Raw genomic sequence first — 27,985 nt, forward strand, 5'->3', positions numbered from 1 at the left:
AAATGTATGAAGAAAAATAAATTTTTTGCAAAATTTTATAATAGAAACTAAAAAAAAGTGTTTTTTTTTGCAAAATTTTTGCTCTTTTTTTGCTTATATCACGAAAAAAAAAAACCCCAGTTGTGATCAAATACCACCAAAAGAAAGCTCTATTTGTGTGAAAAAAATGATAAAAATTTTGTTTGGTTACAGTGTAGCATGACTGAGCAATTGTCATTCAAAGTGTGAGAGTGCTGAAAGCTGAAAATTGGTCTGGGCAGGAAGGGGGTCTAACTGCTCTGTATGGAAGCGGTTAAGCCCTGGTTCTCTAAGCTCTTGTTCTCCAAACCCTGGTTCTCTAAGCCCTGGTTCACATCTACATTTGTCACTTTTTGTAGTTGTAGTATTGCTGCACCAGTCACAATGCTGCACAATACAAATCCACTATAATATTCTTTCTATATTAGAAAGTATATTATAAGTGTATTACACCCCTAAATACTGCACACCAAAGAATAGTACACCTATACCAGTCCTTAAAAGGAATTTTTTGGACCTATTACCTAGCAATTTGTGTCACTAAAAAAGTCTGTCCCTGCTCCTCACAGCAACCTCTCCCTACACTGACAAAATACAGAATGTAAAATGGCAGCCAGCTCACATGTCCATGTCCATGTGCTGAAATGTCTCAATTGGCTGTCCTGTACCACCTGATGGATGTGTCATGGGTCAAAGTTCTTCAGAATGTAAAAGTACATGGCTTCAGGAACATTAGCGCGAACATCGGCAAATGTTCGTGTTTTCGCGAATTTGCGAACATGCAAAGTTTGCCGCGAACCAACCGCTGGGCGAACTGCAAGGCCATCTCTACTTGCAAATGTGCCCCCGGACAAGCACATCCACAACGTACTCCTCCATGGCCTTATTCTCTGCAACTGAGAGAGGATAAACCCTGCCACGAGGGGGAATGGCACCAGGTTGCAAGTCTATGGCACAATCATACAGACGAGGGAAAGGAAGAGTACCAGCACGCACCTTGTCAAACACATCCTGATACTCACGATATTCAGTAGGCAACATTGAATATGAGGAGGTATAAAGTACCTTAACAGGCCCATGGATACAAACAGTGTCACACTGTGGAGACCAAGAGAAGATCTCGACCGACTTTAATTTATTCATAAACGATCCGGAGGATGAGATAAACAGCTCAATCTCCGTATTTGCGGACGTTACTAAATAAAGCAGGGCAATAACTTCTACGCAGGATGTGGAAACCTTACAAGATGACCTGAACAAAATTATGGGGTGGGCATCTACATGGCAAATGAGGTTTAACGTTGAAAAATGTAAGGTAATGCATTTGGGTGCCAGAAATCTGAATGCAAGTTGCTCACGGTGGGGAGAGCTTTTGGGGGAAATCTAAGATGAAAAAGGACCTGGTGGTCCTAGTAGACAACAAGCTCAGCAATGGCATGCAATGTCAAGCTGCTGCAAGCAAAGCCAACTGAATATTGGCATGTATTGAAAAGGGGATTCACTCCAGAGATAAAACGATAATTCTCCCACTCTACAAGACTCTGGTCCAGCCGCATCTCAAGTATGCCATCCAGTTCTGGGCTCCGGTCCTCAGAAAGAATGTGCTAGAACTGGAGAGTCCAGAGGAGGGCTACAAAGCTAATAAAGGTACTGGAGGATCTAAGCTGTGAAGAAAGACTATAAGCATTGAACTTATATTCTCTGGAGAAGAGATGCTTGAGAGGGGATATGATATCAATGTACAAATACCGTACTGGCGACCCTAGCATGGGGAACAAACTATTCAGCGAAATGGAATATAAAAGGACTCGCGGGCATTCGCTAAAATCAGAAGAAAACCGGTTTAACCTTAAATTGTGTAAAGGGTTCCATACCGTCAGAGCGGTAAGGATGTGGAATTTTCTTCCACAAGCATTGGTGTTCAGCAAGGAATATCGATAGTTTCAAAAAACTATTCGATGGGCATCTTAATGACCACAGCATACAGGGGTATACAATGTACTATTGACAAAAACACTTATACACACACTCATTATAGGTTGAACTGGATGGTCTGGTGTCTTTTTTCACCCTTACTAACTATGTAACTATGTAACAATGAGCAGCCTGCTTTGTAATTTGTGGGAATCTTTTGCAAGCAATTTATACTGTATCATTTATTTCTGTGTAAATGTCACTTTGCTACAGCACGTTCTATACCAAGAATGAAAAAAAAAATGCGTACGTTCCCCCATCCCCCTCCCCAAAAATGCATGCCAGCCCCTTTGGAATAAAAAAAGTCTCCCTAGAAATCTATGTCTAAACCAAACCAGGCCACATGCCCTCAACATGGGAAGGGTGTTGACGAGGGCCTCTACCCCACAACCCTAGCACAGTGGCTGCAGGGGTCTGCTGTCAGGGATGCTTATTGAAGTATTATTAAAAATAAAGAGGCCCCAGATACCACCTCCCCCCACGTGAATGATAAGTAAGCGGTGCAAAGTATCCCTAGTCATTCACAACAAATCTAGAAATTGTCAAAGAGAAACAGTCAAATATTTGACAAATCCTTTATTAAAAAAAAAAACACTCCCCCAACTTTCCCTCATTGTAAATCTATTGTCAATCACAATGCCCACTGAAATTTCAAAACCCAATGGACCCCCAGCACACATGCCCTATCACGACTGTACTGCTCCCCAAATGTCATTGGTCGTCAAATTTGGACAGGGACCATACTTGGGCAGTGGTGTCCCTGCCACTTTGCAAATGTTGCCAGGAATTTCCAGCCATGTAAGCCAATATGCCAGTGATGGCAGTGGTTGCTAGGGATACAGTGGATGCCAGCACCTACTGCTTCCATAGGAACTATTGACAGTGGGCAGCTTCCATATATAGAAGTGGTCTAAAATATAGCTTCTGTATAGGTTGCTTGGCTAAAACTAAGGCAGCTGAATGGGTTAAAATTTTGCATCTGCCTGAATGGCAGAATAAAAACAGCTCAGTCCAAATCTGGACATAGACCAAACCGTTGGCCCATCCCTAATGTCAATCTAAATGTCAGATACGTACTATAGATGTGAATCCTAGAAGCCTGTATCAGCTGCCAGCAACAAGATTACCAAAATCACCATAAACAGTGCATTACTTCAAATGTTCTGTCACACTCAAATAAATAAACAAATAAATAAAACTAGTGTTCTAGTACATTCAAACCTTACCTCAACATATTCAAATGATTAATAAAGAATATCATAAATAAATGAGTAAACAAATCAACCAAATATAAAAAGTGCTAGTGCTTGCAACAAGAGTACATAAATGTGTAATAATAAATATATATAAAAACACAAAAGTCCCAATTCATATGTCCTTATAATGGAATCTAATGTGCTCAGTTAAAGTGCTTGGTATAAGTTTACCTTTAAGGCTCATGCAGATAAGGCATTTGAAAAAACAAGATGCAAAGCCATTTCTGACTCCAGGAAAAAGCAGCTGTAAAAACGTGCTTTTAGAAGCGTTTTGTATTGGTGTTAATGAATGTTTTAGCCACATTTAGCAGCGTTTGCATTTGGCAACCTATCTCTGCCCTCTTCTATTTTGCAACCTCAAATCCAACTACTATAGCTTAAAAACGTCTGACGTGGCCTAATGCTGTAATGCACCTTTAGCAGCGTCAGGCGTTTTTAAAGCTTAACGCTGCTGCTCCAGAACGCACTGGCCCAGTTGTTTTTTTTTACAGCTTTAAAACGTCTATGCCACCTACAACTCCTAAAAGCCTGTGTGTGCATGAAACCAAAGAATAACATGGAGGGGCGTTTTTAAGCTGCAAAAAAAAAAAAAAAACGTCTGATGCTCCTAAAAGCAGCTGTAAAAACGCCCTGTGTGCATGAGGCCTAAAACTTTGGCTCTTGTATCACACAATCCACAAAGAAGATAGTGTTCAGTACTTTCCCTTTTAAACTTTTAAATGTGCTACACACGGTGCATCCCCTCTTTCCACCACATTCACTGGAGCTGAATGACCCCTTATTCTCATAAACAGGTCACACAAGCTTTTGGGTGAGTACATATCTACTTTGGGGGTGAAGATATTTGCTCCTTTAGGATCCATCAGTGTCTGGTACTTTGCCATGTGCGTGCATGTAAGAGAAATAGAAGAGGGACCCAAGACAGTCTCTAATAGTGTAATTCCATTTTATTAAAATGTTATAATCAGTTAAAAATACAAGCACAGGTTAAATCAATATGCATCGCTTTGTATTACTTCCTCTATACTCATCTGCGTTCTAGAGATTGGACAGTATGATAGCGTAAGTGACGCAATAAGCCCCGTCCGGCATCCTAATGCCGATGATGCAGAATGTGTCACTGATGTCCTCATATCAGCAGTGCTCTCTGCATAATCAATGACAGCAATCTGTTGGGCAAGTGGCAAAGAAAACTGGTTCATCATGTAATGGGCCTAAAAACATACTTGCATGGGGGAAACTGGGGACTGGAGAGCAGGGGGCTGATTCCGGGAGCTTGGCTTTATGATTTTTAAAGGACCTTCTATTATAGGAATTGAGAGCTGAAAGATAGGCAGCGTACTATGATTAGCAGAGGGTCACATAATGATGTTTTGATTAACCTAAAATAGCATGTAGATTGTGACAACAGTATAATCAATTACTTAGACTGCATAGGAATTTTCACTCACCAGGCTGGACTTTCATAGGAAGCAGTTATTGCAAAAGTTTAACTAGTTTTCCAAACCGCTGGTCAAATCTGTTTCTGCCTCTTTCATTATTGTCTTCAAATTAAATAATATTGCAGGTGGTGTTCTTACAGACACATTTGTTTTTGGGGATATTTTTGACCACAGAGAACTCAATAAGCTACAGTTTTCACCCCCTCCTCATTCTTTTCCATCTCTCAATAGGTTTACATGTAGGAGCAGCTGGCTCTTCAATCACACTTATAGCTCTTCTGTTCAACTGGGAGCCTCTTACAGCTTTTCATGAACAAATTCAGATCCTGTCTCCTCCACTATCTGATACTATTAAGGCCAGGGCAAGTATCCCACCCATTAAGAGTTTTAGGGAAGTTTATGAAACAGCTTAGGAATTTTGGCAACCAGCTCCAGGGGTCAAGTGACATTTATCTGCGTCTCCCAGGAGAGGAGAGACTGTCTTTAAAGAGACTAGGAGAACCTTGACGAGGGAGTTTGTGCCTGGACCCAAGAGGAGAGTGACACAAGCATGCCTGAACCAGCAAAACCGGGTAGGACAGTCTTTCCTGTGTCCATTGCTACCTGGCTCTTAAAGACAGGAATATTTACTCAAGCTTACTCTTAATTGTTGAGGTGGAACCTGGTATTAAACAGCCAAAATCGTTACAAAAGAAGAGCCGGCTGGAAAAATTTAAATGAACTTTAAAAAAGCAATATTAATGCACAGTTACCCATAACAACTGACCAGACATCAATTTACATGAGTGTATATAGAATAGAAGAGTGGATAAGGATTGCTGGTTAATTGTATTGGGGTTAATGAATATTGCATAGAGCAATCTTTACCTTACTAATCGGTAATAGAGATTTTTTTTTTTTTTAGAACCTTTGGGTAATACAGTTTGAAAGTGCAGCGCATAGACATAGATCTGAAGACTGTAGAGTTACACTTTGCATACTGAAGCCTCAGTACATCATAATAGACTCTGCAGACACACAAGCATATGTTACAGCTGCTTGATAAGTTACTTGAACTATTATTACCAGTGAGGTTTAGCCCTAAGCCATGATTTCTTGGAGAGTCGCATGTACTAATTTCAATTATTTTTTATGCAGCTATAAAATGTTCTACACATCTACACAAATTTCTTCATAAACATTTTCAAGCAAATTCAGGAAGGCAGTGCAAAGAGGACTTCAGGTGTGCAAAGTGTAAAAACCCATAACAACCAATTATATTTCAATTAAATGTTTTTTCATTATTGTACTCAGAGCTTTATCGTTTCTCTTTGCAGTGCCTTTCTGAATCAGCCAGATAATGTAGAGCACTGAGAGTTAGAAGAAAAATGCCAAAATTCCACTTTCATAATATAGAAAAACTAAAAATGCAATAATTTCTTTATGACACTTTTGTCCAGGTGATGGGAAAATACACTTTGAACAATGCTGGTATTTGGATTCATTATTTTTGTACGTGTTTCTGTTCCACTGCTGTAGTTTACATAGCTCAAAGCTCTCAAATGTTTAACAAATGTAGGAACGTTAATTTATTCTCTAATGAGAGGAAATCATTTTTTATTTTTGCCATGTGATGTAGTTCTCCAGTAGAAACAAATCATAGAAAGTCGCTACTCAGATAATTGTAACTCACACATACAGATTATTAATAACAGGAGATTCTCTATCTATCTATCTATCTATCTATCTATCTATCTATCTATCTATCTATCTATCTATCTATCTATCTATCTATCTATCTATCTATCTATCTATCTATCTATCTATCTATCTATCTATCTATCTATCTATCTATCTATCTATCTATCTATCTATCTATCTATCTATCTATCTATCTATCTATCTATCTATCTATCTATCTATCTATCTATCAATTTTATTTACCTGGATCTAAAGGGAACACATTTGAACACCACTTCATAAGAATGAAGGAGGAGTTTTTTTTTTTTTGTCATGACTATGCATGCAGTTTTGCCATGACTATGCATAGTTTTTTATTTTTGTAAACTTTATACCCAGAAAATATAGAATTTGGCTATTTATTTCTAGTGCCTAGAATTACGACACCCAGCATTTCATTTACTACAAAATCTAAATCCAGGTAGTAATAAAACTGCAGCTGAATAGCTTACAGAGTAAGGATGTCACAAATGTCTACCTAAGTCTACCTAGCATTATAATCCTAATATAATGTCCTCCTTAATAATCTATATGTAGTGGTATTGTTTCACAAATCTGATGAATACAGAAGTGATGGCTAAAGCAGGATTCTGCTCCATCTTCTTCTCTAATTGGACATTGGCAGAATATGACGAGGTGTAGGATTTCTATAGGTAAATTATTCTATGAATAAATCAATTTCCATGTGTACATATAATTAATTAGCAAATATAATGTATATAGCTACTTTGTAGACTAATAACCAATAACCTATTTGCTTACTGTATTAATATAATGTTGTTAATGTTGCTATGTGTGGTAATGAATTAATCAAGTGTCTTTGTGCCAGCAGTTGTTGCCAAATCTAAAACTTTGCAGTGTACATAGAAAAAGGGAAAACTTACATTTCTTTTTCAGATATACTTACAACTTACAGCTTTTTTTTTTAAAGGTTTTTGAGGTTTCAGAATGTTTTTATGTAAATGGCAATTTTGTTGAAGGGTAAAGTTTAAAAGGCTAATTTGTCTTAGCTATGACATCACTGCTTACGATGATGTAATCACACGTGACAATGATGATTTAAGTGCTCTTATGCTTTAGGTGCAACTGCTTTTCATTCCATTCTGTGACTTCCATTCACAGAAGAACAGATTAGGTCACTGGAATCGCCACAAGAAAGAATCATTAAGTAGCCCACAGGTCCCCCCTGGTTGTGAAATATATCACAGCAAGAGACAAGTTTGGGAACCTGGGAGCTACAGCATACAACGATACTGATATGTTATGATGAATGATAAAGCAATGCTTTATGGCATACAGAACATGGAATATATATAGTTATCGTTTGTTGGGATGTTGTTTATATAAATAGTACATTACAATATAGATCTCAATGCATGGCAGTTAGAAATACCAGTGTTTACAAGTTTACATGGTGTCATAGGACCTGAGTCCCATTCTTTCCACTGAACTCCTAGTAAAAACTATATAAAGAGGCTTTTGATCTGTGCTGAGGACATGGCATAAAGAGATAAAAAGAAAAACATTGTTGTGTCAGTGGGTGACAAATTCTGGAAGTAATTGATGTTGTAAAGTAAATCCTCCCCTGATAAAACATGCTTCTGAATAAAGCTAAATTCATAATGTAGGACGTCAATAGGCTACACAGCTTATCACCCAGATCTTGGCAACATTTTGATGAAGTTTTCCTTTGGCAATATTGTAATGTCTTCTGACTGTCACTTTGCCATTGTAAATCTTTCGCTGAGGTGTTTATTAAAATTCATGTTTAAAGAAATGTTTTTAGAGATACAGGACATTAATGACAATGTGAAATCTTTAATTAATTTATATATTGATAAAGTGTTCTGTGGTACTTTATACAGAACTATCCAACTTGGTCTTAGACCTGTGGAGTTTGCTGTCCAATTTCTCTACTTCTTACTTTCATATAAGCACACTCACGGGCCTTTTCATTTAAAAGGTCAGTCCACATGAAAGTGATATTTTGGATACTTGTAAAGCCTTATGGGCTGAATTAGCCGCTGGCGTCTTATGTCTTGCATTTCAAAAAGCAAGATCTCTGTTCTATAGTCCCTAAATCCTGTGATCTTGTTAATGGAGGGTTTTTGGGTGTTCTCACCTACCCTAGCATATCCCAGCTTCTTCTGTTACATACTCAATAATATAAAACAAATATAGTCAGATTGAAAGAGGGGCATTTTTACAGATATCTTCATATTACAGTGGCTGAGAGATATAAGAAATTGCCAGGTGGTTTACTGCTCCTTGATCTACCAATAGAGGACTTATCTGTTTAGGTCAATTAACCTACCTAGTGTTGGTGTTTGAGAGGCAATAGAACCCATGGGTCATTTTGGGCTCAAGCCTAGGGTCTTATTTATTGATCGAGTGCTGGTGTATGAGACAGCTGTGTTAAAATGGGCAGAAACAGGTTTTTAAAAATGTACTACTCTGATACGAGGTTTCTTTTTTTTCTGGCCACCTTGGCATCCTTGTCTATATATCCAGAAGAACTGTATGCAGAAGAGGCACTGTGGCTGTTAATAAGAGTCACAAGACTTTCTGTAGCTCAGGCAACATGCTACCATCCTCTTTTCTCTTGGTATGTGGCCTGTGCAGTTAAAAAAAGCAGTATTGTATATAAAAGGCATGTACAGAAGCTATTTGACATGTAGTGGTGTAGGGTATTATGACATTTTAAAAAGACCCTGAACACTAAAACTGGGAGCATTTTAAGACAAAAATGCTAGCCAATGCCAATGTTAGCCAACATATAACCATAAATACAGATGTAAAAACTGAAAAGATTAGCCCCTACTGGTGGAAGATCATATTTTATCCTTACTGTGTGTGCCAGTATTTCTGATTTGACTTGTTCATAGAAATGTTTTCCAATGACTACAGGTTGCTTAGAGTATTAATTTACCATTATTTTAGTTATGCATGCTTTTTATAATTAGTTAAGGCTAGATAATGTTCTTTTTTCACATGTTACTATTCAATTGATGCTTTCATATGGGAGCTCTGTGGATGATCACCACAATTTCTGTTATAGAATATGTGTGACATTATCTTGACATGCTGGCATTCCATGCTCCACAAGAACCAGCTTTACAGTGCACAGGGTATGCTGAGAGTTTTAAGAGCAGCTTGGCAAGAGGCTTAGAAAGAAATCAAATACATTGGTGGCATTAGGTAGTCATAAATCAGAAAGATAATATTTCAGTTTGTTTTGATGTGCCTTTTTGGAAATGGTTTTGGAGTAGCTGTGACATTTTAAGAAACTCATGACATTAGCAAAACACAGAGTACTTAAGTCATTCAAATAATGGATTGTTAAAAATGTGAAAATGATCATTTCTCTATTTATGGGAATGCTGTTTGATTAATTATAATCATTGTAAGACTGTTTTTTAAATACATTTCCCAGTAAATTTTTACAACTTAGATCAGCTTTCCACTTTGAAGTAAACTGTTCTTTAGCAAAATATAAAAGATGCTGTTGCTGACCTCCTTACTAGTACTATTTCCCTTGCTTTTAATGTTGACCATGCAACAGTAGAATTTTGTTTGCAAATTCTTGTTTTCAGTCAAATTTTCAATAGTTATTGGATAATCGTTTTTTGACCGTAGTGATGAGCAAAATCGAAGAAGCAGGATGGAAATCTTTTCTCGGATGAATGAAATCCCAACAGTTCGTGTATTTTTTTTTACATATTACATAGTTACATAGTAGGTGAGGTTGAATAAAGACAATAGTCCATCCAGTTCAACCTGTGTAGGTGTGTGTGACTGTAATCATCTAACATAGCCCTCAATCTCCTGATCCTTGAGATGTAAGTCTAAGAGTCTTTTGAAAGTCACCATACTACCCGCAGAAACCACCTCTTGTGGTAGACAATTCCACAATCTTGTAGCCCTAACAGTAAAGAACCCCCCACGTTGCCTGAGGTTAAAACGCTTCTCCTCTAATCGCATTGTATGTCCTCGAGTCCTCATGCAATTCCTTCGAATGAACAGCTTTTCTTCTAAGCTGAGATCCCCATTAAGATATTTATAAATTGCTATCATGTCCCCTCTCAGACGTCTTTTCTCCAGGGAAAATAAATCGAGCGATTGCAGCCGCTCTTCATAGGTAAGGTCCTCCAACCCCCTAATTAGTTTAGTTGCCCTTCTCTGGACTTTCTCCAGCTCCAACACATCCCTCCTGAGGACTGGCGACCAGAACTGGACAGAATACTCCAGATGCGGTCGGACCAGAGTTTTATAAAGTGGAAGGATTATAGTCTTATCTCTGGAATACATCCCTTTCTTTATGCATGCTAATATTCTGTTGGCTTTGGAAGCTGCCGCTTGGCATTGCATGCTGTTGCCTAATCTATCATCAACTAAGACTCCCAGATCCTTCTCCATTTTTGATTCCCCCAAGGGTTCCCCTCCTAACGTGTATTGTGTTTTTATGTTTTTGGTCCCCAAGTGCAAAACCTTACACTTCTCCACATTAAACCTCATTTGCCATGTCGTTGCCCACTCCGTAATTTTGTCCAGGTCATTCTGTAGGATATCTGCTTCATGCTGTGCAGTTATTGCCCTGGCCAATTTTGTGTCATCTGCAAAAACTGATAACGAACTACTGATCCCGTCCTCAATGCTGTTTATGAACAAATTGAACAAGGTTGGTCCCAGGACTGAGCCCTGGGGCACCCCGCTTACTACCTCAGACCAGTCTGAGTATGCGCTGTTTATTACTACCCTTTGGACACGGCCTTTTAGCCAATTCCGTATCCAAGAGCAAACCCTGCTGTCGATACCTGCAGACCTTATTTTATAAATTAAGCGCTTGTGGGGAACTGTATCAAACGCCTTAGCGAAATCCAAGTACACCACATCCACTGGTCTCCCCCTATCTAGCTCACAGCTCACTTCCTCGTAGAATGCTAAGAGATTGGTTTGACAAGATCGCCCATTTGTAAACCCGTGCTGGTTACTACTGATGATGTTGTTGTCTTTAGCATACTCTACGATATAGTCCCTTATCATCCCCTCCAAAAGTTTACATATTATTGATGTCAGACTGACAGGCCTATAATTTCCCGGGATATGTCTCTGGCCCTTTTTGAATATCGGAATCACGTTAGCCTTCCTCCAATCCCCTGGTACATCTCCTGTCCTAATACTGTCAGCAAAGATCAGGAACAGTGGTCTAGATATAACCATACTGAGTTCCTTGAGCACTCTCGGATGTACGCCATCCGGGCCTGGTGATTTGTTTGTGTTAAGTTTATCCAGTCTTTCCCTGATTTCCCCCTCTGTTAGCCATAGTGGCAAGTCCTGTGTATTACTACTAACCATACAGTCATGGTCAGTGTACCCTTCCTTTTCCTGCGTAAAGACTGACGAGAAAAAAGAATTCAGCACGGTTGCTTTTTCAGTGTCCTCTGTAACCATCCTCCCATCATCGCTAATTATGTGTGCAATATGCTCTGCCCTAGTTTTTTTGCTGTTGATATATTTAAAGAATTTCTTTGGGTTTTTTTTACTATCCTCCGCTATTTGTCTCTCAAAGTCGATTTTAGCCATCTTGATTTCGTGTTTACACTTCTTATTTTCCTCCTTGTATTGCTGGAAGGCCGATACGGTGCCCTCTGATTTATATTTCTTGAAGGCCAATTTTTTTCCCCTAATAAGTTTTTTAACGCTACGGTTTAGCCAGCCAGGTTTGGCTTTGTCTCTTCTAAATTTATTCCCCATAGGAATGCACTGCAAGATGCCTTTGCTTAATATTGTTCTAAAGCATTCCCATTTTTCCTCTGTGGTCAGTGATCCCAGGGTTTGGTCCCAGTTTACCCTTTCCATCAATGAGTACAATTTTGGAAAGTCTGCCCTTCTGAAGTTTAGGGTTCTTATGTTCCCCACTTGCCTTTTTATATTGTTATTTATACTAAATGTGATCATCCTGTGATCGCTAGAGCCCAGGTTGTCCTGGACTCCTACCTCCGAGATTATGTCTGGGTCATTAGTGATCAATAGATCCAGGATAGCATTCTCTCTAGTAGGGGAATCCACCAACTGCGACATGTAGTTATCCTGTAAGGTTTCCGTGAATAGCCGGGCCTTATGCGAGTGTGCAGTCCCCTCTTCCCAGTCAATGTCGGGATAATTGAAGTCCCCCAATATGATGACTGATCCTAGTTTTGCCGCTTTACCTATTAGTGCTAAAAATTCCAGCTCTACCTCCTCCCCTTGGTTAGGTGGCCTATAGCAAACCCCCACAACTACTTTTCCCTTATCTTCTTCCCTATCGAGTTCAACCCACACAGATTCTAAATCCATGCTCATCCCATCCGTAATGTCACTCCTTTATAGCACCTTTATATTGTTCTTGACATAGAGACATACCCCTCCCCCTCTTTTACCAACCCTGTCCTTCCGGTACACCGAATACCCTTGGATATTGGCCAGCCAGTCATGTGAGGGGTCGAACCAAGTCTCCGTTATTCCCACAAGGTCTATGTCCTCCTCATGTACTAACATGTCCAACTCATCCATCTTATTAGCTAGGCTCCTGGCATTAGCATATACCCCTCTTAGTTTTACGGAAGTTAAACGTGATTGGCGGTTTTGTTTATTTCTGTTTGGTCTGCTGTTCTCCCGCACAGACCCGCCAATTGATGTTGTTGACCTACTGTCGCTATTGACCCTACAGCTGCCTTCAGTCCTCTGCTCCCTCCTGACTGATTCTATTTCTGAGCCCTCCCCCCCGTCTCCTAGTTTAAAAGCCCCTCCAACTCGGTGGCCAGTTTTGTTTGGGAAATTCCATTCATTCCAAATGCTAAATGCAAACTCAATTTTTAACTACTTTCAAATAACATTTGGCAAGTCTCTGAAGGCATTAATAAATGCACTAATGAGGTTTTTCATATGAATGCTCGTATGAAAAACTACCACTGTATGGTATGGTATGACTTTCTGACTACAATACTTTTAGTCACTGACCAGGAACAAGTATACTGTTGAGGAAACAGAAATATGAGAATCTGCATACTTGTTCTAATGCTCAAAGTAATGACGTGGAAGGGTCAGCAATAAAGAAAGGTATTTAGCACTTTCAGAAGGAGGGGGTCTAAAAAAGTAGGCCCCATGTTTCTGGCATGAAAATTCTTGCATGAAGGATCACTGCTAAAAATGTCATAATGTGCCAAAACAAAAAAGGTTTACCTTATTTTGATTCCCTTTCCTTTCCAAAGTTCTCTGTCACTACCTACAACATATTTGAAAAAAGAAATGTCTAATTTTATCTGTAGGGCTGCTGTGGGAGTAATGATGTATTGTGGCTCACCTGGTAGAAATAGTGGCACTTTAGCAGGATTAAATAAGGCAAAGAACAATATTCAAGTTCAAATAACATGTTAATATAGTATTAAACTCTACCACTTACTTAGTACTGGAGAATATTTCCCCCCCAATAACACCAACAATGGGGCCCAATGACATCAATGATGGGGCACGATTCCTCTCAATGACAACAATGATGGTGCCCAATGACATCAACAATGGGGCAAAATTCCTCCCACTGACACAAACAATGGGGCACAATTCCTGCCAACAATACCAACAATGTGGCCCAATGGCATGAATGATGCGGCACAATTTCTCTCAATGACACCAATGATGGTGTCCAATGACATGAACGATGGGGCACAATTCACCCCACTTACGCCAAAAATTAGGTGCAATTACTCTTACTAAAGCAAAATATGGGGCATTATTTTTTCACACTGACATCGGAATCATTTCTACTCCCACTGGGCACAGTCCGGTCCTCCTACTATCTGAAGGACAGTAAACTGGTGCTTTATTTAGAATGTTTGGAGACCCCTGTGCTAGAGGAAATGATCCATACTTGCTCATTGCTGAGAAATACTGCACCAATGGATAACAAAACTTTATTCCTGATATTCTTTAGCTCAGTTATTAATGATCTAATCATTAAAGCAGAAGTAAAAAAAAATGGTCCCTGTCTATTAGCAAAAAAATGGATCCCTCCAATGGTGCGCTGTCATCGCTGACAGGGATTCCATCTACACCGGTCTTCCTTTCTGAGTTTGCAGACTTTGAAATTTAAATGGCCAAGCCGCAATGACGTCACAGAGCTTCCTCAATGGATGGCATGCCGTCGATTAAGAGCGCAGTGTACATCCGCTGATGACATTACTGGCTACTACACATGTTAATAACTCCTAAATGGTGCAAGTGAGACATTCACTGTACCTTCAGGTAACCGTTATTATAAGCTCACCTGTGGGTACAAGAAAAAAGGCAGAGTTTACTACCACTTTAATGCTTGCCTTGTTTAGGAGGTGTCTGGTTGAACTTTGCAAAAGCATTTGGAGTGTGAATGGTTATGTTACTATTATGCAAGGGAAAGATCTTACAACAGCTGGGTTGTGCACTGTGTCATACTGCACTCTCTTGGCTATGTCCACCTCAGTGTAATGTTACACGTTGTCCTAATTTGACCATTATTTTTTGTTGATTTCCACAGGATTTAATAATTATGTATTTAAAGACTATCTCAGGGCAAAACATATAATCCCCTTGCAGTGGGACTTCCCCCATACTGCATTGGTAAATTCTGGTTTATGTATAGGGGAACAGGAAAAATATTTTTTACTTACCCAATCCCTGGCTCCAACAGTAGGTGGCAGTCATCTTGTCTTTCTTACACTCCAACTGGTCTGTGGGCAGTCCCTTGGCATCCTTACTTACAATGCAGGGGCCATTCGTCCTATGTTATACTTGATGATGTGACATTAACTGTGACTGTTGGAGTGTGCAGGAGGCTGTGGGACCCAGTCTTCCAGTATGGAGAGATCCTGAAAGAGTGGGGATCAGACAAGTAAAAATCTTTTTTGTGGGTACCATAGGCATAAACAAGCCTTGAAACTTTGAAATGGGGAGGGGGGAACCCCACTGCAAGGGGAGTTTTTTGTTTTTCCAAGAGTTCAACTAATCTTGTCTGATAGACACTATATAGGGGCTGCTCCTGCTAACCTTCTTCTCTGGATACACATTGCCTGGCTGTCTCTGACTTCAACACTTTGATGCAGATACAGAACAAGCATGCAAATTAGAAAAACATTTATGTTACAAATAAAGGCAAACAAGAAGTAAAATATGTTATTTCCACACAGTTCATAGGAATGTAAAATTAAAAAAAAATTCCATATCTGAACATAAAGTATTTTAAACTCTAAAACTTTCACATACATAAAAGAGGGCTCGCGATCATAGCTATTGATTGTCTCTTTAATGGGGCTTATTAACTGCATAATAATGTCTTTGTAGCAATCATGTAGGTTAGCATATTGCAGCTGTTAAATATTGTCGTAGGTGTTTATGTGTTACATATCAGATGACACTTATAATTGGAAAGTCTTATGTTCCTAATGTTATAGATGAATGGTATCTACATGTTGCAGTCCTGGCCTTCTTTTGCTATGACTGTATAGTTACATACCTAAATGTTCAAACACTTGGAGAAGACACTTGCTGATGTCAATTAGGAACTAGGGCATGCCTCATATAAAAATACAACAGAACACATTTAAATACAAGATTATTTGCTCTTGTAAAGTGTGGCAGGCCAAACAGCACAGATCATTTAACTTAGCACTCAGGCTAGGCATCTGTACTGGGCACAAAAAGAATACAGAAGGGAAGCCGCTCCTCTTGGGACCCCGAAGCAAGTGGAGATCACCGGAGTAGCGTTGTCTGCTTCAGTGATTTTAACCTTCCAGGGGGATAGGCCAGGTATAGTATATACATAGTTGCATTTATCCAAGCTAGGCCAATGTAACTATGTATAAAATATCCATACCTGGAATTTTTCTTAACAATTTATTGGCAAATACACACATCTTGCAAGGGCAGCGCATTCACGTTCAGTGTGGGAAATGTGCATGGAATATGCCTTGCCCACACTGCATTCCGGTATAAACGAGCCCTTAAAAAAAAATCGCTCTCAAATTATTTGACAATGTGCCATTTAATTTTAGTGAATCAGTACTTAATTTTTGCCTTCATCTCCTATTAATTCCAGTGCAAGCAATGTTACAGAAAACAAAAGTAGGCCTCAAATACAACTTACATAGGTATACTACAGGCCTATTAAAAAAAATATGATGCTGGTTTTTTTCTGTCTATCTCAGGACAGAAAATAGTGGGAAATCTCTCCTATGAGGACACAGACAAAACACATTTTCAGTAGATTGGAAAGAAGTAGCACTTTTGACAGCAATATAAATGATTTCTTGTATTGGTGCCTCAAATAGATGAGAATATGAGAAAAAAAGTATTCCCAGTAAAGGTAAAGACAGAAAAGAAAAACCTTACCCTTTTTATCTAAATTCTAAACTAGATCAGCATTGACTGTAGACTTTAACACAGCGAATGAATTTACAGTCAGGTGCACTGCCATGCTTTTTGAGTTATAGCGATGTATTGATTTATTGGATTTGAAGGAGAAGCTGCAAATTTACACACCTACACCAGATATGCACATATTGCATTATGTCTGGCCTTTTGGTGAGGTCAAGGGCTGCACTTGAGCCCCCCCCCCCCCCATACAAAGAAAGTTGACCACTGCTGGTTTAGACCCTCATCCTGCTTTAGAAGAGACTAAACATTCCTTTAGGCATCAGCCTGGCCAGGGTGCTTGTCAATATGGCCAAACAGGCCTGAGCCCGCACTCCTTGAGTATCTGTCTGCCATTATGAGTAGCAATTGATCTCCTAGGGAGGGGGAGCTGACTAGCCAAACTGATTTCATTTTGTGGGGCAAAACCCACCTGTCTCCAATGTGTCTTACACCTGCTCAGGCCACTTTCATCGCTGAAACAGGTGCTCTCTGCATGTGATGACAGTGACAGACCATCTGTCCGTCATACTTTCTTTAAGTCATTGATTCACCAAGTAGTGAAGAAAAACTGAACAATTAAAACCTGGAGCCTGCACCTTCAAAAACAAATCAGGAATCAGTTTTTCTATCATGAAAAGCCACTTTACAAAAGAAAAGTCCAAAGACAAAAAATGTATGATTGCATACTTGGCTGCAGTGTAAATATTAGCAAATATATGGTAGTTGGAGTAAATAAGTTAAATGCTAAGGGAAACATTTGATCACAGCGTATACTTTCATTTCATAACATGAGCATTGTAATAGCAATAGAAAAAATCGTTATATTTGACAATCCAATATAGGCTTACTTGAAAAATCTAAATAAAGGCAACTATGGAAAGACTCCTAGTAAAAGAAAGTACTTCAAACAATCCAAGTAGTGTGACTAAAAACAATTCTTTATTAGAACATGATGCAAAATTACAAAATCCTGCAGCGTGTTGGTAAATAAGCTGCATCAGGCGAACCTCCACTGACACCTTTTTTTTTTTTTAAATAAATGTTTATTGAGTTATCCTAAAGATTACAGGACAGAGTTAGATACAGCAGTACATCTAAGAACGCAGAATTCAACAGTGAAAAAAAATGAAGAAAATGTCCATTAGACATATACAGTGCATATTGGAGTTAGATAGGGGGGAGGGAGGGGAGGTGGGAAGGGAAGAGGAAAGGGTGAGAACAGTTTACCTGTAACCAAAAAACAAGAACAATTACAAAAGTAGTAGGAAAAAATCTTACGACCCTCAGATGGTTGTGTAAGGTACTCCACCGACACCTTAAACCAATGTGAGATCTTCACAAAGTACATTTAGAAACTTCAAGATCATTCAGATTAATATGAGAAGGCTAGAAATAACTCAAATGTAGAAATGAATATAGGATTCCACATTAATCTCACTCAACAACCAGAATATTTAGTTGTTGGCACATGAATAATGGTTTGTTTCTGGGGAAATTCATGCATAGATTTCTCACAAGGCTAAATGGGAAAAATCTATTTCCTCCATCCATGTTAAACAAGGTAATTGGAGTTATCTCCACTGGTTGTTGTATTCAAGCAGCTGCGACACCCACTGAGCTATTTCTATTACCAAGTTATTTGGCTGCTGTAGACACTGTATCGTACTCTAGTAGGATCAGCTACATACAGTATGCAGTGCTGTGTTCTCATCAGTATGGCTGTCTTCCCAGGAACAAAATCAAGTCGGGCTGAGTGCTTCTCAGCCATTCAGAGAAAGTTTTTATTTTTCAGTTTTTTTTAATCAATGAATATAAGGCTTCTTTTGTTTGAAAGATATTGAGGTTATGAAGTCCTCCACCCACCTCTCCACCTTGGTCAAATCCGTGGAAGCTTTGTATTCATTGATTAGAAAAACAAAAGACTTCTTCTGAAATGCTGAAAAGGAAAATAACTCACTGCTCAAGATGGTGTAAAAGCCTGATGACACCCACCGGTGCACGCCCCGGCTCGCCTCCGTGGATATACGAATGAAAAAGAAAGAATTGGCGGCACTCCAGATGAAGTCAAAATCCAGATTTATTAGCTGGACATCCCAACGTGACAATAGTGACAAGGTAGACGCGTTTCACACACTACACTGTGTGCTCAATCATTAGGAATGATTAAGCACACAGTGTAGTGTGTGTAACGCGTCTACCTTGTCACTATTGTCACGTTGGAATGTCCAGCTAATAAATCTAGATTTTGACTTCATCTGGAGTGCCGCCAATTCTTTCTTTTTCATTTGAATGGCTGAAAAGTCTGACTTGATTTTGTTCTGGTAGTAAATGGGAAAACAGTAATACATGACGCTAACACAGCACTACATACTCTATGTAGCTGTTCCTATGAAAGTTTGATACAGCACCAAAGCTAGTCCATAACTTGGAAATGGAAACAGTTCGTTTGGGACAACTTGGAAAAAAAAAAGCAATTTAGTGACAGGAAACCTTGAGTTGAACTTTGGGTGGTTAGGTGAATTCCAGCATCTTAGCATCTCTTGGATGTTGTAGCTCCTACTACTGCTCCTCATTCGCACAGCGCTGAAGTGGAGCTTCATTTCTCTAGAGAAACAAGGAATGTCACCTGCTTGTCTATTTTTTATAATGCAAAGAAGCTTGCCATAAAGTGTAATGAAGTAAAGAAAGCTATTCAGACAAGCTGCAGGTTTCACCTTTTTTTTTTCTGAGGGACTACTGGAGCTGAAGAAAAAAACATGTTTTCACATAGGTTGGGCTTCCTAAAATTACAGTGCAGTTTTATTAAGGGAAAAGTTATTAAACACACCTTCTTGACGTTCTTCCTTGCTGTATATACCCTCCTTTATTTTATGTACCTGATAGAATAGTGTCATGGGTTTCTACACAAGAGTGACATTTTGCTAATCAACCTTTTTGATCTGTATGTGCAGCCTTTCTTCACTCTGCTCACAGCTCTGACCTCTCATATTGATGGAAAGAAGAGAATGCCATTGCAGTTCTAGTGCTGTCTGCTGTGCCCTTGTATAATAGTGATGTTAATAGACAAGTAACAGGCCATTAAACAGTCTACTGTCTAACTACCTCAGGGATTTACTGAGGTGTAGACATGACCTTTAACTTTTACTCTGTTATAATTTCTTCGTGATGGCTGTGACATACCCAAAGATAGACAAAGGTTAAATGGGCAATAATATTGTCAGACACAAGATGAAATGTTGAAAGGTTATAATAATAGTTTACTATTTCTGAATTAGTAGTTTCGTCTATCACATTTATATTATATTCTAAGATAAGACACATCTGTGTGTTACATCATACAAATGATGACATTTACAACATACAATATATATATATATATATATATATATATATATATATATATATATATATATATATATATATATATATACTGTATATATATATATATATATAGGCTGAGATTTGAGTTCCACGAGCACAGCAGTACTAAGGTTCATGTTTATGGGGCCCTAGGTCCCTGGCTTCAAATTCTACCCAGAAGCCTATTTCCTTGGCATTTGCACACTTTTTTTTTTCTTATACATTTAAAAAAAAAAAAAAATTTAATTCAGTGCTGTTAATATTGTCCAGATTTTCAGATCTACTTTTTGTCTACATGCACTCACTACAGTGTTGGCTAAAAATCTTTGCTATGGACCAGAGATTAGTTCAGGTTCGGATGAGAGGTGGGCTTGGGCAGGGCCAGATTAACATAGGGGCTATTGGAGCTGCAGCTCCAGGCCCCTACCTTAATATAGGCCCCGGGTTGGCCATTTTCACTGTTACCGCTCTTCTGTCACTTGTAAACACAGAAGTCTGGCTTCTATGCTCGCTTCCCCAGGCAGCTCCCTCAGAACCTCCCCACACAGCACGAAGGCCGGACAAGGAGGGACAGTTGCCGATGCATGGATGTGTTTATGGGCTTCAGAGACAGCATCCCATGTTGAATTAGGCATGCATGGTTGCACCCTTCCTCCTCTGGGTGCATGCCAAGGCACGGCCCTTAAGGCCCTTCAAAATCCTCAGCACCAAGCCCATGATGCTCTTAATCCGGCCCTGGGCTTGGGTTTGGTCTCAAAAGGGGTGAGGAAGCTTGTGACATCATTGACTTACTATGGCCTCATGTCTATATTAGGTAAAGAGGCCGATCCGACTCACAAGGTATTGTTTTATTTAAAGCTGAAAAATTAAAAAGCTTTAAAACAACTTCTGAGATTACATAACATTATAAATACTGTATGTTATTTACACATAAGATTTTATTTTCAGTATTAACATTTTCCCTTATTTAAATTTGAGGGTTTTTTTTTAATTTTTTGTCCTTGAGAATTTTTGTAACCTTTTATTTGAGTATAGATCTATGTTCATCCTAAGCCTGTTTATTTTTCTCTACTGTTACTTGACTCATTTCTGTTACTAGAAGTCTGTTCCAAGTATCAACTACTTTTTTCAGTAAAATAATACTTTCTCAATGATTAATCTTGAATTTTTCTCCTGCTAGTCAAAGGTCATGTCCCTGTTGTTCTTCATCTCACCTTCAAATTGGAAATGCTGCCTTCTTAAGCCTAAAGCCCCTTTCACACGGGCGCCTCCGTGGAATGGATTCCGCTTGCTCATCGAGGGATCGCTCCGCAGGGACACAGTCCCGCTCTCCTTTCTGGGGAAATAAGATTGGAAATGGACCACCTGTCTGTTTTCATCCGATCCTATCCACCAGACGGATGGAAAATGGGACCACATGTGTTCGCTGACATTCACTGCTCCATAGGGGAGACTGCAAGGTCCAATCAGGTCCGCCTGAAAAACTGACAGCCTGTGTGAAAGGGCCCTTATTTACATCTGTATTTTGTTTAAATGTTTCAGCCATGTCCCCAGACCTGGAAACATTCTAAAAAATGTAAAGTAAGGCTTCATTCACACTTGTGCAACTCCAAAGTTGTGCAACTTTGATGCAAATTTGGATGGGTGCGACTTGGATAGGACTTTAGCTTTGACCAGTGATAATGGACAACTATTGCACAACTGTTGCAACATATAACATTCAGGTACTACTTTTAGGCAACTTTTGAGGGTTAACGTTGAAGTCTATTGCCCTTAAGTTTCATGAAAGTCGGACCAAAGTAGTGCATGAACTACTTTGAAGTCACTGCAACTTTAAGATGCACACACAGTATATGAATGGTTATCATTGGAAAACATGTAGAACGACTTGTAAAGCAACTTTGATGTCCAAAGTTGCATGACAAGTCACACAAGTGTGAATGGAGCCTTAAAGTTGCATCAAAGTTGCACTCCAAAGTCAGCGCAACTTTGGAGTCATACAAGTGTGAATGGAGCCTTCTATAGACCTACCGCTGGAGAACCTTACAGGGAAGTCTATTTGCTTTCTGCCCTATCTGGCCACACTGTTTGCTCATTTTGCAATCATCTAAAAAAAGCAACCCCAGGTTCTCTTCATCTTTCCTCTGGCCAATAGCACACCTTCTTTATTTCAGTGCCCACACTCTGGATAAATTAGCATGGGAGGTACCATTGGACAGCAGCATTTTCACTGTGGGGAGAGGGGAGTGTTAGATGTACTAGCAGATTTAAATATACTAATAAATAGAAAGGCAAACTCCAGCTTCTAATTTATAATCTGCTACAGCAAACAGTTTTTTGTTTCCTTTTGGGATAAAGGTTTTACATAGATAAAAAAAAAAAAGCTGGCCATTGTAAGCACCCCCGATAGTGTTAAATGGTATGTCTCATCTCTGTAATGGATACATTTTTTTGAAGAGGTTGCTCTTTTTAACTAACTTTTTTAACAGTCCTTCTAGCTTGAACCAGAAATAAAGACATATTGTTAAAACGCATCTCTTGTTCAAAACTTATAACAGAGGTTTTAACCCCTCCCCATTCTATCCAAAACTAAGAAAAAAATGTTTGACCAGACATACACGTATATATTATTATTTCAGTTATTTCTCATAATGGGAATTTCCATAATGTGAAATGTAGTCACAAAATCAAGCTCATGCATAGATGAAAAAGTGCTGGTTAGAATTTTGCAATTATCAATATTATCTGTCTGTGAAAATTGATACCACCCCAGATAAAGAAAATAACACAGGTAGCCGTAAAAATTGGACAGGGTTTATTTATTCTCTACTCTCTTTAAAACTGAAAAGAAAGTATATATAATTGTTTTAATTAAATGAACAAGTACAAATAATATAAATAAAATAGTATAAAATTGAGCCTTTAATGTATTATTTGTAGGCAGCTTGCATATCTATGGGCCAGTAATGTATACATTATTAACTCCTATAGGATATGTGTGCTGATAGAAAACCTAACACCATGTCACAAGCTCTTTTTTTTTTACTCCAAACATAGTCTCCTATTTCCAGATGCCATTAGCCTGATGTCTATAGAACGGAACTGAACACTATGTGATGACTAGAGGTTAAATGTCAAAAAGATTATGATTACTTGTACTGACAGGGGATTTGATGCCAAGTAATATTTATACAAAAAGGCCTGAATTTTCTGATTTTGGATATTTATATATTTTATATTCATATAATAGCTTACCAATGACTGAACTGTCCAGTTTTAACTGCTTCCAGGCCTCCCCACACACATATACTGTGTCAGGGCAGCTCTTCAGCGCGAAATCGCGTACCTGTACAATTTTTTTTTCCTGGTCTGGGGCTCGCATGCTTTGACACAGCAGGAGCCAATCAGCGTATCCGACTTCAACTCCTACAAGGGCTGGGAGTGTGTCTATGGGAATGGTTGACCATTCTTCCAGAAGCACATTTGTGAAGTCAGGCACTAAGGTTGGAGAGAAGGCCAGGCTCGCAGTCTCTGCTCGAATTCATCCCAAAGGTGTTCTATTGGGCTGAGATCAGGACTTTGTGCAGGCCAGTCAAGTTCCTCTACCCCAAACTTGCTCATCTATGTCTTTATGGACCTTGCTTTTTGCACTGGTCCAAATCATTTGGTGGAGGGGGGATTATGGTGTGGGGTTGTTTTTCAGGGGTTGGACTCCAACCCCTGAAGGGAACTCCTAAGGCGTCAGCAAACCAAGACATTTTGGACAATTTCATGCTCTGAACTTTGTGGGAAAAGTTTGAGCACCAGTGCACAAAGCAAGGTCCATAAAGATTTGGGGTGGAGAAACTTGTCTGACCTGCACAGAGTCCTGACCTCAACTGAAAGAACACCTTTGGGATGAATTAGAGCGGTGACTGCAAGCCAGGCCTTCTGGGTATTCCTGGGAAAGTGAACATTTTACCACATTCACCAAGCTCTAGGGAAAACTCTCTCCCTTGCAAAGTGAACAGCCTACTTGCCTTTAGTAAACCAACCCCAGAAACACACACACAGAATAATGATCCAAATATATTACAGCAAGCATGTAAAAATTGTGAATCACATTTAAAAAATTATATTAAGTTTACCATAACAACTAAAAATGTATGTTCACTGAAAATCTAACCTTATTTATCTATACAGGCAGCTGAACTAATCCTTCACAAATGTTATTATGTCTTTATGGATTTGCTAATTAGGGATGTTTTCATTAACCACAGCAAACAGCTAATTATATCATGGTGGCTTATTTTACACACAGACTGTTGCCCAGTTCTCTCTGTCCCAATTAGGCGAGAACTTAGAAAGGCAGCAATCTGAGAAGGGGATCAAAAGGTCAGCTTGGTCCAAGAGGGGTCGGAGCTCTCCTGAGTAGCAGAGACTTTCAGGTGTGGGGTCTTTAATTAGCCGAGGATAGACTGGCTAAGTATTTGCCACATGAGACCCTATCCTATCACTTGATATTGCAAAATTAAACTCAAACTGCAATCCATGCATTCTTACTGCTGTACCATTTAAGTGGATTGATTACATATTATTAAAGGAGGACAGATGGAAGGAAATTATATAGTTGAATATGAACCTAATAAACAGAACTGAAGTAGTCAGTTTAACTTTACATTTAGTCAGGGCAGTGGCTAATTTACATTTGAACTCCAGTCTGTCTTAAGAAAGCACAACCTACAGGCACTGTACACTAATAGAAAAATGTGAATACATTTTTTGAAATGTGGTTCAGTAGCCAAATTGCCTTATCAAAGCTTGGGTAACATGATGCAGTAAGGGTATATTACAAGCTGGCTCACAGCTTCTGCTCATGTTTAGGGATGAGCTCAGATGTGTTTGGATCCCAGTTTGGACCCACCTGAGCTATCCCATCAGAAAGCGTTCGCTGCACACAAAAAACAAAAGCAGCCAAGGCATTTCCCACTATAAAAAGGGTTGTGTATAAGTGCAGCTGCTGGGTGGAATGTCCCAAAAGCTTATGGTGGTGTGCAATGACAGCTTCCTAGCAGGATATCTCAGGTGGGTTTGGATTTAAACATGCCTGCTTGTGATATCACCAAAGTTTATAAGCCTTCTTGTCCCAGAATCTATCCCAAAATGCTTTCCTGCACCCATTTCCAGAGGCAGTATCTCACCGGATTGACTGTGATGGGGACTTTGTATGGTGGCCCAATCACTATACTGTTGCTGACATTTTTAAACTGAGGCTGCCAGGTAGATGTGCATTCTGTAAAAAAGTACCACTTAAAAAAGCGTACTCCCCGCGCCTAGGAATTAGTGTTTTAAATTGTTAAAAATTATATCTTTAGATTAGTGACAAACCGTAAAAATGTAGCAGCAGCAGTAGTGTGAAATTGGTGTAAAAGGAAAAAATAGTCCTAAATAGGGCTATCTACAGCGCTTGCTTAAATTATATAAATATATAAACATAATTGGTGCAATTATATATAAACATAAATTTGTGCAAATTTGCTATATAGGTGCAAGTGTGCAAAATTTAGTGCCAATCAAATAAATATTCCATATAAATACAAATCCATAAATAAATTACTGAAAATTCATCTCATATTACAAAAATATATATATAACAAAATCCAATGTTCCGTGATTGTTCCTTTTTCCAGGAACTGTGCAAGTGCTCTATAATAATAAATCCAATAGTGACTGGTAAAGTGCAGGTGCTGAATGCCTTCTTCGCGTGAAACAATTTATAAGATGGGTGACTTACCATATGTAGTGGGTCTCATATACCTTACAATATTGAGACCAATCACGCTTATTGGCAAGTCCCCTTTAAGATCCTCCTAGTTGTGCCGATGGTAATTTTCCTCCTCACCATTCCATTAAGGCAGCTCGTGATGTTAAAGTTGGAAAGAAGATGGTGTGATATTGTTTTAAAAGGGGTTTATTCCCATAAAATGTACAATATAGCAGTATCCAGCAAGATCCAGCAAGGATCGTATTGCGGAAATGTTTGTGACAAACGATATGACCATGCAGAGTGGCAAGCGGTAAATCCGGCTTGCGTTCCAAATGGATGTCACGTTGTGCGGTCCACGTGCATTCTGCCCCTGGCCAGGGTGGGAGATGCCACACCAGAGACTTTGGACCTCATCGAGTCTTGTTTGCATGGTGCCACCCTGTTTGTAAATGTTATTTAATCTTTTATTATTAAACAAGTTTATTGAACTACCGCACTATTAGCTCCTTTTTGCACTGCATTTCTTTGTCCTTTACTGTACATTTAATGTATTTGTCTCAGTGACTTATATCGCACAGGTGATCAAATACCACCAAAAGAAAGCTCTGTTTGTGGGAAAAAAAGGACGTAAAATTTTGTTTGGGTATGGCGTCGCATGACCGCGCAATTGTCAGTTAAAGTCGCACAGCGCCGAATCGCAAAAAGTGGCCCAGACGTAAGACAGCAAAATCCTCTAGTGGTAAAGTGGTTAAATATAAGGACACTCACCTGTCCAGAGATCCAGTGATGTCCTCACCGGAGCTGATTTTGCGCCTTGTGAATGGTCCCATAGTCTTCTAGAGCAGGAGCAGGAGATAGTAGCAGAGCCAGTATGCAGGCAGTGACCAGAGGCAGTGGGGTAACAAGGGACCGAGTCAGAGGCAGAGCAAGTCCAGGAAGAAGGCCAAGATTGGTAACAGCTGGGCAATGCAATACAGAATCAGCAGAAAGACGAGTCCAGAACACAGGTAGAGATCAGGGAGATCAGGTGAGCAAGTTTAATCTAGGAGCAAAGGCAAAGTCCAGGAGAAAGCCAGGTCATACACAGGTAAGCAGGTTCAAAGATCACGGGAATACAGGTACAAGATGAAGACCATTCAGCAACTGCTCATGGTGACAGGCCAGTTTAAATAGGCTACTGGGCGTCAAGTATGCACACTAATTTGTATGCATACATGCGCATGATGAACTGGAATAGTAAATCTATTGTCTCTTTGCCCAGAAGTATTAGCATGTAAGCATGCACACAAATTTGAGCAAAAGCCCTCACTGGTTTTCTGGTGCTGGGAATCTGGTTTACCTTACACATCCAATGCTAGGAGGGTGCTACATTTATCAATGTTACATAAAAAAGATATACCCTTCTATGTAAAAAAAAAAAAAAAAATTCAGGAAACGGTGTTTGTATATGTACTGTTCCTATAACAAAAGTTCATTGCAAGTTTAAATTAAATAACAATGCTCACCCCTTGGTCTCACTGCTCAATCCAAGAGGCCTCACACATACACCTCATCAAGCAGTACCCACAGTACATTTTCTTGAAGTGCCTCTCAATTCTGAACTCTTGGAGTTCACTGCTATTTATTATACCAGTTTTCAGCCTCGATCTTAACAGAATACAAGGGAGCAAAAGTTTGAATATGTAAATGTTAAATAAAATCAGTGCAATCACAAATGAATAACTAAATTTACAGCCCAATGGCAGCATACATTCAATGTCTTCACTAAACGCAAATACCAAACCAAATAAACAAATAATTCAGCGCCAAAGGTAAAATAAACAGTGAATAATAAAGTTGAATAAAAAAATCAATGACAACAGGACCAATATCATTAAGTAAATATTATACAGTGACAAATCATTCAACCAACCAATACTGTGAATTAATCCAGCACACACAAGTGAAGAAGTGGACAAAACTTATAATGATTCACGTGCAAATTAATCAAGTGAAAAGAGTCCATAAAATAAATAGATATCTTGAATATTAATAAAATATCCTCCCGT

The 27,985-nt window shown here is 39.1% G+C and overlaps 1 protein-coding gene across 1 annotated transcript in view; it reads left to right on the forward strand.

The window, feature by feature from the left end:
- Nucleotides 1–5,078: 5,078 nt before the first annotated feature.
- The window catches only part of LOC309568083 (myosin-binding protein C, fast-type-like), a 184,826-nt gene continuing 161,919 nt past the window's right edge, over nucleotides 5,079–27,985 (forward strand). The window contains exon 1 of the mRNA XM_082273656.1: nucleotides 5,079–5,262. Within this exon, the coding sequence (XP_082129782.1) occupies nucleotides 5,241–5,262 (22 nt within the window). The 5' untranslated portion in view covers nucleotides 5,079–5,240. The remainder of the gene's footprint in view (nucleotides 5,263–27,985) is intronic.

The sequence above is a fragment of the Pelophylax lessonae genome, assembly GCF_965119305.1.
Source record: "Pelophylax lessonae genome assembly, chromosome: 12".
NCBI lineage: Eukaryota > Metazoa > Chordata > Amphibia > Anura > Ranidae > Pelophylax > Pelophylax lessonae.